At 41.3% G+C, this 17,846-nt stretch overlaps 1 protein-coding gene across 1 annotated transcript; it reads right to left on the bottom strand.

Moving 5' to 3' along the window:
* Positions 1-1,001: 1,001 nt before the first annotated feature.
* Positions 1,002-10,734, bottom strand: LOC310994545 (calsenilin-like; the record flags this gene model as incomplete). The annotated part of the gene is made up of 8 exons (XM_083983277.1): positions 10,560-10,734; positions 4,841-4,965; positions 2,615-2,684; positions 2,302-2,372; positions 2,102-2,209; positions 1,907-2,011; positions 1,185-1,247; positions 1,002-1,049 (listed from the first exon to the last, which is right to left on the bottom strand). The coding sequence occupies exons 1-8, from the start codon at positions 10,612-10,614 to the stop codon at positions 1,002-1,004; spliced, it is 645 nt and encodes a 214-aa protein (XP_083839403.1). The 5' UTR covers positions 10,615-10,734.
* Positions 10,735-17,846: the final 7,112 nt, after the last annotated feature.

Below are 17,846 nucleotides of genomic sequence, written 5' to 3'. Positions count from 1 at the left end.
ACCACTGTATAACTGCAGTTTTGTTCAGTTTAAAGGGATAGTTGAACATTTAGGCAAATTTGCCTATTGCCATAATCCCTTTAGTCTTAGTAGTAGGTTAATTGTCGGTGCAAGCTGTTTTTAGATCAGCGGTGCAGAGATGCGAGCTGCTCACCTAATACAATGGTGTGTTTTGGAGTTGTTGGATTGTGTATTTGATGAGTTTGATGAGGGAAAGGTGAAAGTGCGCCGTGCAGAGCTTGCGCCTCTGCCCCACTGATCTAAAAACAGCTTGCACTGACAACTAAAGGTAATTAACCTCAACTCATTACTCATCTGCTTTTTCTATTGTAGCCTAATGGATGTACTATTGGAAATACTGTACAGTGCAGCAAACTCAATACACTCATGGATTTTTTATTTTCACCTGTCATTTATTGTGCTATTCTAGTAAAAAGTTGTTTAAGATACAAACAAGTTCAGACCAGCACAAAGGTCTCAGTGACAAACCCAAAGAAAAAAGAGGTGGGTAGATACAGTAACAACTGGTGAGGGTAGGCATTTATTTCAGCACAGTTCAGTTCAACATGACAATGACGGGGTATCATGTTTACACAAAGATCTGAAGAACTTACAAACACAATTATTTTTCTTTACAGTATAATACAGTAACAAAGTATGATCCAACTTATGCCCGAGGTTCAGAGTGGTCAATAACAAAACCTCCTGTTTGTGTTCAATGTGGTTTGCGTCACATGCTTTGACTTGTTGGGCAAACACATGCTCATCTGCAAGTCTTGGACATTTTTTTACTTTCCGCATTTGCTTCATGTGCAAAAAGAAGATTAAAACTGTCATGCAAAGAAATATTTCTCCGAGTGATTTGGTGAGTTCTGCACATTTCTCCGCTGAGAACAGTTTGATTGGAAAAATAAAGTGTGTTCGTTCTTCCTTTTAAGGATGAATGTTGTTTCAGCAGGGAGCACTCTGCAACGTCACTGATCCATGTCCCTCTACAGAAACTAGATGACGTTCTCAAAGAGCTGCATGGAAGCCATTATACTTTCATCCTGTTGAGCAAATAACAAAAACAATGCAATTAATAGGCTACATGTGGAGTTATGCAACAAGCTACACAATAGCAAGACACAGTGTTCTGCTAACTGCAGTTTGATCACACCAGTCACTTTTTATTACTGGTTTACCTTTTGGCAGGTTTCTATGAACTCATCTATAGTCACTATTCCATCTCTGTTACGATCCATTTTCTGAAAAATGTAGAGGAAAGAGACTTTGTGATTATTCAAGTAGGCGTTTAAATGGATAAAATGCTTTATAGACAGTCACTCTGATTGATAAGTATCTAAGGTTCAAAGGTGTGATGAAATCATTAGGCTATAGGTTTAGATGCAGTTTTATGATCGTCCATGTCCAGTTTTCTAAACTGGAAGTTGGATAATCTGTGAAATGGCAACAAGTAAAACAAAGAAGCACATCTGTGTAGTGAAGGTGTTTCAGCTGGACTGAAGGAATGTGTGAACTCTCGTTTTCTGATTGTGTGTTGAACTGTTTAGAGATTATTGACCTTTGTCCCCTGCTCATGAGGCAGCAAACTTAAAACCAACTTTCATTATATAGTCACACATTCACATAACATTGTTATGAGTCAGACTGAAACACATTTACATTTGCATGAGCAGGTGTTCTGCACCAAGTGACCTGACTCAATTAGGTTTTCTCCCTGCAACAAACTTTGATTTTCTTGAATCTATATTCTTATTATGAGTATGATTGGTCAGAAACACTATGTTTAGGTATACGGTGGCACACGTTGTGGTCTTGGATCAGTACAATATCTGTGCCTAAAAATATCTATTCAGTACCAAGGATGAAACTGTGGAGTTTAGTGGATTCAGAGGAAACACACCTGGAAGAATTTCTCCACATGCTCATAGGGGGATTCTTCTCGTACACTGGGTGAGGTATACCTGCCCATCATGTCATAAATGGACGTCATTATAGCCAACATTTCCTACAGGAAAAACAAAAACAAAACATATATAAATCATGACACAGCAACAGATTGGTTAATATGTTCCTCTCATGTGAATTTTGAGCCTACCTCTTTCGTGACGTAGCCGTCCTTGTTGATATCGTACAGATTAAACGCCCATCGGAGCTTCTCTGTAACAGAGCCTCTAAGCAGCACTGACAATCCTAACACAAAGTCCTGTAAAACACAAACCATTGCAGCCATATCAAACTGAATTACTGGCCAGAGGAAATGAGATAAACTGATGTGGCAGGCTGTGGTGAACTCACCTCAAAGCGGATGGAGCCACTCCTGTCCATGTCAAATGCGTTGAACAGGAAATGTGCGTATGTGGTCGCATCTGAGAACAAACGATGGACATACAAAGCTGAAATTTAACAAGAAATGTTGTCCGATGATTGTAATACTCTTAAAACCTTTTTTATTTGAGCAATAACTACTGTTGCTACCAGCTTTGAGCAGTAAACTCCTTTGTAAAGATGAAACAAGCACTGCTAATGGCAAATATAAAGTGCATCAATTGAACCTTTGGGGATATATCATTAACCCACTTGTTTATAGTTAAAATTTTCAGGTCAGTACCTCCTTGAGGGAAAAATTGTGAATAAATGATCTTAAATGTTTCTTCATCCACGAGGCCACTGGGACATTCCTGTTGAAACAGAAAAGAATTGCACTTTTTTTTTACAGTGACCTTTATCTTTTAACAAAACAGGATGCAAAACTTCCATGATTTGATTCTTTTGAATCAGGACAAGAGAGCAGCCCAACAAAGTGTTTCTTCATGCACTGCAGATGATAAACCCACTCTCTCCTCATTTACCATTTTTAAACATACTGATATTTTCATTTTAAATGGGGCCATGCTGTGCAGACAGGATCGCTCACTGCAGTGCAGGGATGAGGTCACTAGGGGGAGAGGAGAGCAGGATGTCCAGCGGCTACAGTGAGTTGATAGGATTTTGTCTGAGGCTTTTTCAGCTTTTAATGACTCTACACAATGCAGTTACGGTATTCAGACACAGTGCAGCAATTAAAAGCCTTTTTTGACCTTTCTTATGTTTCCATGTGAATTTCTTGCATCTTGCTTTAGTTCAGGTCAAGCGTTGAAGAGAAAGGGGAAAATTCAGTATCAGTGCAAAAAAGAGTACAGCAAAGTTACGGCCGGAGAAGCTGCTAAAATATCATGGAAGGGCATGTTTTTTCCATCCACTGCTTGTGCTCCGCCAGCAGCACCAGTGGAAATATTCCTCACAATATCACCGGCCAATATGATGATGAGTCACAAGCTGTAACTTGCAAATACAAGTCAGGGTTTGATTACACCCAAATAGCCTGAGGCATCTGATTTCACTGATGACCGAAATAAACTCCTAAATCAATCCTTTCTTTTTTGGCAGAAATAAAAAGTAATGGTGAAAGTAAAACCATTAAATATGGTGCCCCAGTAAGCCTCATCTACAATAACTTATTAATTACACATGCTTTTCCATGTGCTTTTCCTTCTACAACAAGTCAAAGAGTTTCCTGCCGCGTCTCACAGTCCTCATCAAACATCAAGAAAGCCTCTTTAATGTTGCAATTTTGTTTACATCAGCGTGAACTCGTCTTCCTCTCCCCTTTAACAGCACTCTGCTACTTTTAAAGGCGCATTACAGCCAATAACTGTCTATATGCATTATCTGCCTCTGCACTTGACAGAAGCATGCATCAGGACATGTACCTAATAAAGTGGTCAAGACATTGACCACTTTATTAGGTACATCTGTTCAACTGCTTGTTAACATAAATATCCACCAGGTGACATGGTCAAGATGATCTGCTGAAGTTCAAATTAAGAATGAGGACGGGGAAGAAATGTGATTTAAGTGACTCTGGACATGGCATGGCTGTTGGCGCCAGACAGGCTCGTCTGGGTATTTAAGAAACTGCTGATCTACTGGGATTTTCATGCAAAGCCATCTCTATGGTTTAACAGAGAAAAGGGAAAATATCTAGTGAGGAGGAATTTCTCTTTGATGCCAGAGGTCAGAGGAAAATGGTCAGACTGGTTTGAGCTGATAGAAAGATAACCACTAGATTTGTGTAAGAGCATCTGTGAAAGCGCCAACAGCTTGAAGCAAATGAGCTAGAAAACCACACCAGGTATCTCTCCTGTCAGATAAGAACTAGAAACTGAGGCTACAATTAAGACGGGCTCACCAAAACCGGATAATAAAAGATTGGGAAAAACGTTGCCTGGTTAGATTCACAAGGTGGGTTCACTATTTGGCGTAAACAACATGAAAGCGTGGATCCATTCTGCCTGTATCAACGGTTCAGACTGCTGCTGGTGGTGTGAAGGTGTGGGAGATATTTTCTTGGCACTCTTTGGCGCCCTTACACCCAACTGAGCATCATTTTAACGCCACATCCACTCAACACAAAGCTCAAGTCATCTCAAACTGGTTTCTTGAACATGACCATGAATTCACTGCACTTAAATGACCTCCACAGACCCCAGATCTCAATCCAACAGCAGGGTTTTCTTGGGAGTTTTTCCTTAGTTAATGTGAGGGTTTTAGGGCAGAGGATGTTGTAATGATGCTATGTAAAGCCCTTTGAGACAAACTGTTTGTAAAAATCTGCTGATCAATCTGCAGCAACGGTGTGACGCTATCATTTTACTCAAGCTTAGAGATGTTTCAGAAATCAGAACAGCATTTGCCTAAAAATGAACTTAATTGCCTCTGAGTGTCCCATCTGAGCCGTCCCCTGACTCCCACACAGCCTAATTTAAAATCCCGCTGACTGACTGGCTGTGCGTACATTTTTGAAGCCTCTATAAAGCGACTGCAGCTCCTTCCTGGTGAACTGGGTCTGGGCCTGGAGCTGGTCGAGGCCCTCCGGTTGATGTCGCACCATGGAGAGTTCAAGGTCGCCGTCAGTGCTGTCTGTCAGAGAGGAAACAGAGAAGTCGAGGGGGGAGTAGGATACAGAGGGGAGGGAGAAAAAAGGGGGAGGAAATATAGGTAAGAGAAGAAAAAAAAGAAGGGATGGACAGGGGAGGAATCGAACGCTAGAAAATGAAACAGATGGTAGGCAAAAATAAAAATGACTGGACGTAACTCAAAATGCTCACCATCTTCAGAGAAACAAATATAAAATGGAGAGGTGAGACAAGGAGATGGGTAGGAGATAAAGGATGGTAAGAAGAGTGTTCACAATTGGATGCAAATGAGAAAAATCATATGAGACCAAAGGAAATGTGTATTTTTTTGTTACAGAAGAATATGGGAAAACTTATGAGTATAAGAGAAACTTGTAAAACTTGTAGCTTGAAGAAATTGTGCAAAAGAAATAAGATGGAAATAAGCAGATGGAGATGCTGACTATTTTCTTTTAGCTGCTGTGGGTATCTCTGAGGTCACTGTTGCATAAACAGAGCATAGATTTCAGATACCAGTTTGGCACACACACATAAAATGGCATAGAGTAACCACAGGGGTCCAATAGGGACTCTATACACAGCATGTGACTTGCAATGGAAGCACATGTGTCACTAAGTCCCAGTGAGCCAGTACAGAGAGAGAGAGAGAGCTGGGATAAAAAAAAAAATGAAACCAGTGCCACTTGCAGGTACTCACCGTCTTTACAAGAGCAACACGCATGGAAAGTTGAAAAAGACAAGGAAGGGATTGAGGAGGGGCGATGAAGGAGTCAGAGGGAGAGAAGAAAGTCGCAAGACTGTTAAAAGAATATTTGGTTTGATACCTACAACTTCAATTCACCAACACAGTAAGAACACCATTAAAGCACAGATTCACATTGTGTTAAGTCTGTTATTACAGCTCTTACACTGACAAAATGATGTGGTTCATACATACGAGCATATTCCCCTAATGCACTGTGAGTGTTTTTCACCCCTTTTATATTTTACAGCCTTGTTGACTACGATTATATACAATAATAAACAATATTACATTTCCAGTGCTATACAGATTGTCATTTCCACTTTCTCCAGTCTTGCTCCTCATGTCTTACCTTCTAATGACAAGGGTTCCCAAATCCCAAACTGTTTGAGCACAACAATAAACAGTCCAATAACAACAGCAATGGCAATTATTTCCATTCCCTCCAGTCCCATTGTTGCCATGCATTAGATACAACCTGTGCAGAACACGTTTGGAAAAAAAACAAAAAAACTTAACGTTAAATTCCCTCTTGATGTGTTTCTAAACAGATAATTTGACAGAGCGCGTCGTGCATCCGCAAACATCACCTGCTGCCAATCATCTCCTTCCTCCCAGCGACCTCCTCTTTATCAGGCTTTTTTGTACAGGCATCAGCAACTATATTCACTTAAATGAAACCTCTGACTTTAGCCACTGACCAGTCAGGGGGAGAAAAGAAATTGTCCATTAGACTACTAGAGCATCCTCCATTCAGTAAACAGGTGCAAAGTCCACGGCGTGCTCTTGCAAAGACAAACCAGATTCACATGGTCTGAATCCCCCGGAGTGATCCACAGCTACCTCCACCCGGTCCATCTCTGTTACTACACAGCAGCATTTTACAGCCAGGCGGGTTCATTTTAGGGTTTCTCCCACAACTCCATCAGCTCAGGGGCTCCACCCCCACTCGCTCCATCTCCTTTCACTCTGTCCTGTGCTGTGTGTGCATGTGTGTGTGTGTGTGTGTGTGTGTGCATGTTTGAGGTCAGTGATGTTGTTACTGAAGGAATTTCTTTACTAATAGTCTGTGATTGACAGTCTGAGCTGTCTTTATTTGCCCAGTCATTTCAAGGATGCAAAGCTGTAAAAACCAAGCATTGATCCACATCCGCTGATGGCCGGGATATGAACAGCACTTAGAGAGAGGGAGTCAGCCCTGCCCTTTGTGGCGCTGCTCGTGTCTGCCGGGTCGCTCAGCAATGCACAGCCTCAGTAACTCAGACGGACTCACTCAAAGCTGAAAAACAACACGACTGGAACTGTAATAAACAGTGTTTTCTTTACGACGTTGCAGTAAAGAACAGTAAAGTTGAAGTGGAGGTTACTGCCAAGCCTCTGTGAAATGCTCCTCTTAACATACATGAGGGCTGAGGGACAGAAAATACTCGTGTTGTTAAGCCTTTGTGTGATAATGCTGCGCTAGAAGATGATGAGAGTAAAGAAGAGCATGAGTATAGTTCACAACTGATGACTCTGCACAACATAATGGACTCAGTTTAAGTAGGAAAGGAGGGTGGAGGGCAAATCAATTGTTGCGAGATAAAATATTGGTCCTGCAGCGGGCAGAGAGAGCGGGCCAGAGATGCATTCGATGGCCTTATGTAAGTTAGAGACTCCAAATGGACCCATTTTTAATGTCCGAGTCAAACAATTACTAAAATAACTAATGAGCTGAGTTAAAGCAGAAGTAAGCAGAATATTTGTGTTAATATAAGTCTTAAATAGTTCTATCTTCCGACAGCAATCACTTACATAGAGTGTTTGGTCTGAAACACGGGTCTGTCAGTCACTCTGCTCTGCTGTAAGCCGAGGAGAAAACTTTCCTTGTATCCTACAACCTTTATCCAATGAGGAGAGAGAACTTCAAAAAGGGGCGGTCCTCTCTGTGTGTGCAGCCAAGGGATGCGCGTGAATGTGGTGACGTAGGGACGAGGGCGGGGACTGCTAACTCCATCTGCTGACAAGAAGTTAGCCAAAATGACCAGATCGCTTACTTCTGCTTTAATGCCACTCCAAAAATATAAGGGGAAAAAACATCTTAATAGTATGGCTGCAAAGCATCACACAAACAGCTGTAAACACATTTTTAAATTGTGTGTAATTGTGGCTTCAGGGTTGTTCTTTTTTTACTTTCAATTGTTTGTAAATACACATTAAATGATGGCATTAAGGTTTTTTGTGCAGCTATCCCAGTTCACATCTTAGGTTGTTGTGACAGATAGATAGTAGATAGTAGACCACATAAATGTTAAATTCATGAGATCACTGAGATCTTAATGTTTGCTGTGTTTGCAAGGTGAAAATCAATATTTGTGAGGTCACTGTGATCTTGACCTTTGACCACCGAAATCTAAGAAGTTTCTCCTTGAGTCCAATGTGAATGTTGTTGGGATAGACCAACTATCGGCATGGTCGACACAATATCAGCTGATATTTAGCATTTTTTTTCGATAACCAGTATTGGCCGTTTTTTTTTCACTGAATAACCCATGAAATAAATGTATTAAAAAGCACTCCTTTGGCTCTGATGCAGCCATCTCTCTGCCTGCAGTCACCACTCAATGTCCCGCCCACAGCCCCCACTGAACCAAGATTTGTGTAGGAGTTTGTGTCATTCTATAAAAATTTAAGTTCTATTTATCACAGATTTTTAAGAAAAACAGTATACTGTATTCAGTCTAATTCCAGTTGTGTTATTCTAAATATTCACACCAAGACTTGAATTTTCACTGCAAATGAATACCGTTAAATATCGGCCATCGGTTTCCTTGATTACTGATTAGTGAAAAAAACATATTGGTCGATCTCTAGAATATTTTGCAAAATTTGAAGAAATTCCTTCAAGGTGTTTTTGAGAAATTTCCCACATACTGACTCAGCTCTCACCAGCATGGAGTCTTAATAATATCATCAGTCATCAGACACGTGATCTTTTCTGTGACATCAGATGAGGTAGCTTATAAAATGCTGCTAGTTATTCCTCAGGGGGATCCAGGCTGTCTCATGTAGGAACTCAACATAACAGCATTACAGCTGCTGTTTAATGCACCCTAAGTGCTGATGTGTCCATGCACTTCTATTACATACAGACAGGACTGAGGTGGCTTAAGCATGAAGAGAAGCAGACGGCGCAGCCATCACTCTCAGCATCATCAGGCTCTAATGACTGTGGTGAGGGAAACATTACAGCTCAGAGCCTGAGCACCATCCATCACAATATCACACATGTCCTCATCACAGGATTGAACACTGTTGACTCAACTGTGAATTTCCATGGTACTCTCTTTTTTTTCCTTCATTGTGTCCATACTGTATATTTAACTATAAGTGCAAGCGTTTTATATACTTTATGGTAATATTGTAAACTAAGCAATAAACTACTGTTTTATATAGAATATGAGGTGGAAAACAACAAAGTATGTTGTAATTAGAGTTCACAACCTTTGTTTTTCAGATCTCATTTCAAGTGCAGTGTCCTCAGCTGAATCATGTTGTGTAAAGGCAGAAATATTCATTATTTGGAAGTGTTTCATTCTCACAGGCAAAACTGCAGGAACAGAAACATGTTTTTACTCATTTAACAACGATTCTCAGCAGCATACATTTAATTTCAAAGATGTACTGTTTTTGTAAGCATATAGCCTATGACCATGGGAGTGAGTGCAGAGCAACATCGACTGTACAGTGTAGACACTCTGGTGCTATAATGTGTACAGACCAGCAGATGGCGATAAAGTCATTGTGTTGCGAGGAACATAAGTTTAAACCTAAATAAATATTTCCGTTTCAGTATAGGTAATAAAAATGAATAATGAGTTATCTGAGCTAACAATAATGAAATAATTGTTGTTATCCAATTGAATACCGACAGAACTAAAGGGCGGCCTCATAAAAAATCAAGACCGTTTCCTTACTGACGTCTAAATTAGGGATGGGATACATGTTGCATTACAAATGTGTAGCTGTTTTACTTTGAAGTGACAGTCTGTTTGCCATTAGATCATCAACGTCCTGTCCAAGCCATCTGTCTGTTGGCACTGAGTGAGACGTAGGCAGTAAATGAGTCAGCAGGGCCTCTCTGGAAATGACTGATTGTGTCTGTTTACCACTGTATTTGGCACCAAGGGTTATTAAAAGCACAAAACACAAAGATATTAGAATAAATCGATCAGGCTGCTTACACATTCGGGAATCAAGGCGAGACGTGATATTGGCAGGACGAGATTGTGAATGTCGAGGGCACGTGTTCAGCAGACGGTCTGCACTGTTTTGCCCGCACGAGAGGGCAATGTCAATTATTTAGATGGGAAACTGGGGCATGTGGGGGCAGTCAGTGGAAGACACAGTGCTCTTCATCTCCAGAAATGTGCCATATAGGTGTGATTGGAGGTGACTGTGGTGCATTTGTGCAACTAATTCAATACTATGGACTAAAACTAGATTTAGAAATCATTCCTTATCGTTCCTTAGGGATGAGTTGTGCACCTTACAGGGAGAAGATGGGAGAAAAGTGGAGTGGATCAGACTTCATATGAAGCAGAATAAGAGGTGAAAGTGAAAGTGGCAGTGGCCCCTTCATTGAGCATTGAGCTGTTAAAATGTGGGGGCGCTTGGTGCTGTAAACACTGAGGAAGAATAGAGAACATCTGAAATGTAGATCTATACTGTGGCTGGTGCAGAGGCTTTAAAATTCATGTATTCTGTAGAGTGAGGGGGGCTGAAGGCCTGCTTCCCACACTCCCCTACTGTCACAATCATGCGGATATTGGATATATTGTGCTGCTGGCGGCGGGTGAATGTTTGTGTGCCTCTACCTGGTCCCTGTTGCGTGGTGCTGGCGATGATCCATTTGACCAGACAGCACTGCATGAGAGATTTGCGGGTGAGCCGCGGTCTCTGCCACTTGGACCCCCCCTCCGTCTGTCCGCCTGGGTTTGGATCCTTTCCGTTGGCATCTGGCAGCAGACCGCCATCCACCGCCTTCTCATCCGCCTGAGGAAGTACAGAGAAACAAAATTCAGGGAGAAGAAGAAAGCTTTCTTTTGGTGCTCATCTAGCTCTTATGAGAAGGATCATCTGATCATACCTCAGGCAGGGAGAGGAAAACAAGCAACAGACACCTTGACAAGCAGCTTCTTCCAGGCTATAGCCCACCCCCATTCTTTGTTTTGGTGTGGTGTGTATCCTATAGGCCACATTCATTACTACTGAACACTTGACAATGGTGATATCTGCTCAGATATTTTATTTTAGAGAGAGAGAGAGACAGGTTACTGTGGCAGTTCCCCTCACCCCTAAAGGACATTTATCATCCTTCAGCCCACTGGTGTGTTTTTATGACCCACAGCTTTGCTGCTTCTCGCGGCTCTCAGCAGAGCTCCAGGTTAAACTTAGCACCAAACACAATCAGCTTAACCCTCCTCTTGTCCTCCTGGGTCAAGGAAGAAAGGAAGGAAGGAAGGAAGGACGAAGAGAAAGAAGGAAGGAAGGAAGGACAAAGGGAAAGATGGGAGGAAAGAAGGAAGGGGAAAAGGAAGGAAATATAGAAGGAGGGAGGGAACATATTAGGCCAAGGAAGAAGGAAGGAAGAAGGGAGGTAAGAAGGGAGGGAAAAGGGAAGGAAAGAAAGATGGAGGTATATAGGGAACAGATCAGGTCAATTGGAAGAGGAAGAAGAAGTAAGGACGAAGGGAAGGAAGGAAAGATGGAAGGGAAAAAGGATTGTGGAAAGAAGGAAGGGAGAAAGGAAGGAAAGAAGGAAGGATGGAGGAAGGAAACAGATTGGGTCAATTTGACCCAGAAGGCTGGAGAACAGATTGAAAAGGAGAGCACACATTGGACTCTATCAGATGGACTCTAAATAAATGCTAATGTTGCTCCTGTTTGGATAAATATGAGCTAAAAAAAAAAGAAAAAAAGATGATATGCCACCACACAGCACACAAACTATGGATACAGAATTAAGGATTACATTATGCTCTGTTTTCCATTTGAATTATAATTTTCCCACGGCGCTGCCCATTGCAGTTCCATTAGTTTACAGACGGTTTAACTTTTCATAGTGAGGTGAAACTAACTAAACTAAACAGATGGAGAAAGACATCAGCACAGATTTTTTTTAAAGATCATCTAACACTATCTACATCCAACGCTCAATCACATTTTCAGTATTGATGAACTTTAAGGGTTGCATGACAGAACAACAGGTTTGGTACTGGTGAACTAGATCTGACTTGACAACAGCTTTATATTGTGACAGACCAGATGAACAGATCAGTGCCTCAATCCTCAAAAACCTGACACGCAAATGCTGCTCATTTAATATGAACTTTGTGTTTTTTTTATCTGTGTTTGTCGACCCTTGACTGTTGTGTCCTAATATGTCTGTGACATGTGTAGTCTTAAGCTACTCCATGCTCTTTTTAAATTGCCCCCAGGGGACAAATAAAGTGTTACTGAATTGAATTGAAAAAAGAAGTGTTGATTACAACATTTACAGATTCGCCTTCATGTGGTTGTTGCTCTCATAGAATCTCCTCAGCTAAATCCTCACTCTTACTCTCTCGAGTCGACCATATTTTGGCACTAAAAGTAGCAAGAGATCAGTTTTTCTTCAGTGCCTCTGGACAAGGAGAGAAAGAATTGGAAATTGTCTTATATTCCTGTAACAGGAGCTCTTCTGAGACCACCACAGCAGAGAAACACCAGCTATTTCTATATTACCAGTTCTTTTCACCATCGCACAACATCTCACGTGCAGTGAGTGTGTCTGTGTTCAGATTAATATTTCAGTGGTGATGAAGTTTTACATTTTCAAACACCAGCCATCTGCTGTAAAATAATCCAATTACACTCACATCATGACATTTCTAGGATGAGATCTGTGACGCTGTTTGGAGGCGGCGAATGTTTTGGTTCTCTTCCCGCTCTGACATGAGTTGTTGTGTCTGGCGCCGTCTCTTTGCCTGGCTGTTTCTCAGAGTCACACTGTAACAGGGAGTATGTGTTGACTCAGTCACTGTCGAGTGTTATTGGGCTGGTCTTGGCTTGGCACAGGTTCACAGTATGGGAGGTTTCATTTGACTTTCCTTTGGTTTTTAATCATTTCTTTGTCTCTACAAAGTCTTTTACTTGTGACAAAGGGCTCTCATGAATAAAACAGCTTTTGCTTTAAGGGGTTGCAGATGATGTAATGTACTGTATGGAGTTTGTGGAGAAAATAGACAGAACCGCTGTCTGGGGAGCTCCCCCTCAGTCCCCCTATTTGAATATGAAAGGATGCCAAAGCATACAGAACATCAAGAACGTCGCTCAATAATTCACACTCCTTAAAACTGCATCAATAAAAGATCAGAGTTGGCCGCCGCGGTGAGGAGAGTGATGATGAGGGGTGAAACAGACTGACACTTGACGGACCGTCCTGAACGACACAAAAATCAGACACATATAGACATGCACACAAACATATAGTAGGCATCCATGCCGAGTTATCTCATTCAAATCCATCTGGAGAGTCTAAAGCAGTTCCTTCAGACTTCACTAACGTAAAGTTGATGATGTTGGTGTTTTTTAAAATCTGCTTTTATATCAAGTAAATCCTAAAACGTCAGTCGTAGCTTGCCAAACTGTCTATGATCCTGTTAGAGGTTCTGTGACCCTGAGGATGAAAAACTCTGCTACAAAGGATCTGAGCAGAAGGTGATTCGGGGTCTCAACATCCAACGCGCTGCATTATTAAAAAGAAAAGAAACCACGTGCACTGAGTAGTGAGACGCTCCCTGTGAACATGAAGTCATCATGAACACCATGGGTGACCGTCCTCCACCCATCATCACACACACACACACACACACACACACACACACACACACACACACACACACACACACACACACACACACACACACACACACACACACACACACACACACACACACACACACACACACACACACACACACAGAGAGAGAGAGAGAGGCAGTTCCAGGCTAAAATGATAGAAATCAGTGGCTCTGTTCAGATCTCATCAAGTCTGCATCATGGTTTTCACTCTGGTTTCCAGCACAACTCTTAAACTGGTTAAAGGTGCTTTTTTTTTTCTTCTTTAAAAAAAAAAAAAAAAAAAAAAAATCTTTTTTTATTTCTGTTTGTCATATAGTTAACATGTTTTGTCGTCACGTTACCAGTGAAACAAGCTCATTAGTTCATCATGCATGATTCTGTTTGAGTGTGTGACAGATTGCAAGTGGTGGAAAGCCCATCGTACTTGATTGTATTTTCTTTTTTGACACGGGCACTTCTACATCTGAGAGAAGTATTATACTTTCTACCCCACCACTTGTCACAACTACTTTTTCTTTTTTACTTTTTAGATACAGAACATATTATCGTCATAGTCTAAATATAGTGCATTTTATAGATGAAACTCTGTGAAAGTATCTAGAGAGAGACCTACATTAACCAGTCACCATAGTAAAAGCTGCTTATATGAAGGACTTAGACTACTCTTTTATTAATGCAACATGTATGGTGCTTTTCCCTTAATGTTTAGCTGAGTTAAAAGACTTTGTGCTTTGTGATGAGAGTAATATACCAAGAGGTTCAAAGCACACATACACACAGAAACAATATCTGACTGCTGGTTAGAAGAATCTGTTTCTAGCAATAGAAACAATAAAGTGTAAAGTAACAGATGTTTACTGCACCTGCATTGCGTCTCGGTTTGTGTTGATGATGCTGATGTTTTGGAGAAGGGTCGCTCGCTACCACCGTCCGCGGCTCGCGCTCCTCAAACGATCCTATGGTCCGCAACTGAGAGAAAGAAAGAGAGAGAAAGAAAGAGAGAGAGAGAGAGGCTGAGGATGAACCGTGGTCATCAAACCGACGTGTTACAGGTCAGAAGAAGTTCGCACCTGCCGACGAGCGAGGCCGTGAAAGTGGTTGATCGAGTCGACGGTGAGCGCGCGCAAGAGTCGTGATGATCCGGTATAAACACACAGCACAGGACAGCACAGGACAGCACGGGCTCACCCACGGAGAGAGACCGAGGAGAGAGAGAAGAGAGAGAAGAGAAGAGAGAGGAGGGGGCGAGCGCTTTATAACGGAGCCGCGGAGGGAGCGAGGAGCGGTGAGGTGTTTGCATCGTGACAAATGTTATTAGAAGTGGCAGACAGACACATCATCAGGAGCAGCGACGGTGTGTGTGTGTGTGTGTGTGTGGGTCCAAATTCAGACACAGACTCTCTGAGGAAATTAAACAGGATTACTGTGTTTCTCTCTCTCTCTCTCTCTCTCTCTCTCTCTCTCTCTCTCTCTCTCTCTCTCTCTCTCACACACACACAAAAATAGTTGCTTTGCTGTTTCATGTCTATCCTTCTGTACACTCATATTGCTAATTACACTAATAATAATAATAATAATAATAATGATAATTTCTGACTTTTATCCAATTTAAGATGGTTGTGTTGTTGAACTGTTCTCAAACCATTGGGGGACAGAGCCTTCTCCGTTGCTGCCCCCTCCCTCCCCAAACACATCCAAGACACAACTGACCCCATATCATATACTCAAAACCCACCTATTCCGCTCTGCTTTTAACATGTAGTACCCTTTGATATATTGTTGTATTTGTTTTAATCTGTATTCAAATGTTTTCTATGAGTTTTCCATTTGTTCTATTATCTGCTGTTTTTATTCTCTGTAAAGGGACTTTGTGTTCCCTGAAAAGCGCTCTATAAATAAAATGTATTATTATTATTATTAATAATAATAATAAAAAACAAATCAACAGGTTTTATATTTCGCTCCAGTGTCACAGTGACATTGTGCTGCAAAAGCTCCTTTGATTTGACTTTGAGTTTTGAAACTACAGCCCGGTAATGGCACAGTTTGTACTGTGCAGCTCCACACAGTATCACATTAACTTGAAAGGTAAATGAATATGAGAACAGGAAGTTGCCCAAAATATACTTTGACATTGCCTGTGCATCTGTTAAAGTGCCTCTTCTCAGATTCTATCAGAGTCATTTGTCTTCTTCACAGCTGCCGTTTGCACACGTCACAGAAAGGACAGCATGGAAGAGAGAAAGCTCTTCACTTTATATGAGATGTATTTTTGCCCATCAGTGCATAAGAAGGATGGATATGTTTGAGGCGACGCTTCATCTCGGCTGGATAGATATTAAAAAGCAAACACTGGAGAGAAAAATGAAAAATGAAAGTAAAGGGAACATATCAGGCAAGTGCAAAACCTCCCTCTCACCCCTGCTCCTTCATCCAGGAGACTCAGGATACTACTGAACGCACAAAACGAGGGGTGTAGGAGAGCGTTTGGAGGAAGAAAGTGCAAATCTCCACGACCCTGAAACGTCTGATCATGGTTCATCAAACACAGACAAGAAGCTGCAGCTCTTGGTGCTGCTTTAGGTTTCACCCTCGTGATTATCAGTTAATTAAACAAGAGTCGAGATCTTTCAGCCTGGTCCTTTTAAAAGAAATGTTTATCGTTACATTAATCAGACCATTAGCTTGAGAGGATTCTCAGTTATCAGAGAACATCGATTCTGCAACATTGACATTGATTGAAAATATTTAATATCTTTTCAGCAAAATGATAACAGAACTGGACAAACTCAATATTTCCATTCCGTCCGTCCTTGTGCTTCTCATCTTCCTACAGGTTCGTCTCACTCCTGCAGACACCCTCGTTATTTTTAGCCTCCAGTTTCCCTGGTGCCCTATACATACCAGCGCCGGGCTTAATTGAGGGTGTGTGTAGATGTGCCTATAGTGTGAGTGTGAGTGTGAGTGAAAGGTGGTTTCTTTTATTTTCTCTCTTCCCTCATGAATGCTGCTTTTTTTTTCCTTTGGAGAATTTGCCACAAACACTTACATGCATGGCTGCACACATTTGTGCACACGTGTCTCCAGCTGTGCCACAAACATCCACCACTGCAGCAGGTCGATAAACAACACAAACATAATCTAGAGACACAACATTAAAACTGTATTTGATGTCATTATAGTTTACATTAACTCTGCATGTTATAGGATTTGGGGCAGATTAAATTGTGCAGCCTTGTTGCTGTTATAACTCTTTTCCCAAACGTCCAAAAGACAAAGCAAAAATATACAGCGGACAAAATTACAGTCCAATCCACACAAAACTATACAATAAAACACTGAGGCAGGTCTCTTAAAATATGGTGTTGCTTTTACAGGCAAGAGATGGAAAACACTTTTTTGTCATCACTCGACAGCTTCTGAAAGAATTGTATTTGGCTGCAAGACAATCTGATTTTATTAAAAAGTGAGGATGTGTTTTCTCTTCAGCGGCCACAGGATCTAGTCCACCACACCGGGGGTAATAATCTGTCTTTTTAAGTGTGACTCTGCTGCTGCCTCTCCGTCTCTGCACTGATGTTGTCTCTTCATCTCCTGCACTTAAATGTGATTAAATAGCAGAAACTTCTCTCATGTTTTTGAAGTGTTGCTTTAACCGAATGTTAATTAACTCAGTATCTCTGTTCTTGCCTTGTTCCTTTTATAACATCCAAGCAGTTTCCAGTTTAGTAACCCAGCTGAAAATGTTTGAACTTTCCTTTTCAAACTGGATGTGATGTTTGATGATGTGTAATAAGAATCATTTACCCTCTACTGCACCCCACTCAATTTTTTCCGGGCCCACGAGGCTTAGAGGAATCATAATGCCAAAGCATTTCAACATTTTAATTAACTCAACAATCCTAATCCGTCCCCTGTGTTAATTATGGGGCATGCAGCTTTGAAGAAGCTGCCATGGTCATTTCTATTAGGGACCGTATGAAGGTTAAAGGGTAATTACAATGTGTGCCGTCGCTTATTTTCCAGTAAAACCTCTGTGAATGTGAAATGCTGCAGATAAAAGTTTCATTTAACACAGCCTCTCTTCTTGAGTGTGTTTCCCAGCCGTTGCACATCATAACTAATGCAACACCTGCTCCATAAAAGATACATCTGACCCGGTTCATTGCAGGGATATTGCAACGGAAGGTACAGTATACAGTGTTGAACATGTGTCCATCATCTTATTGTCTCTCAGTCTCACAATGTACACTATGGAC

This window comes from Trachurus trachurus (assembly GCF_905171665.1).
Source record: "Trachurus trachurus genome assembly, chromosome: 12".
In the NCBI taxonomy this organism is placed as follows: Eukaryota; Metazoa; Chordata; class Actinopteri; order Carangiformes; family Carangidae; genus Trachurus; species Trachurus trachurus.
Note: the sequence above shows the minus strand (reverse complement) of the source record. Positions and strands in the feature narration are given on the sequence as shown.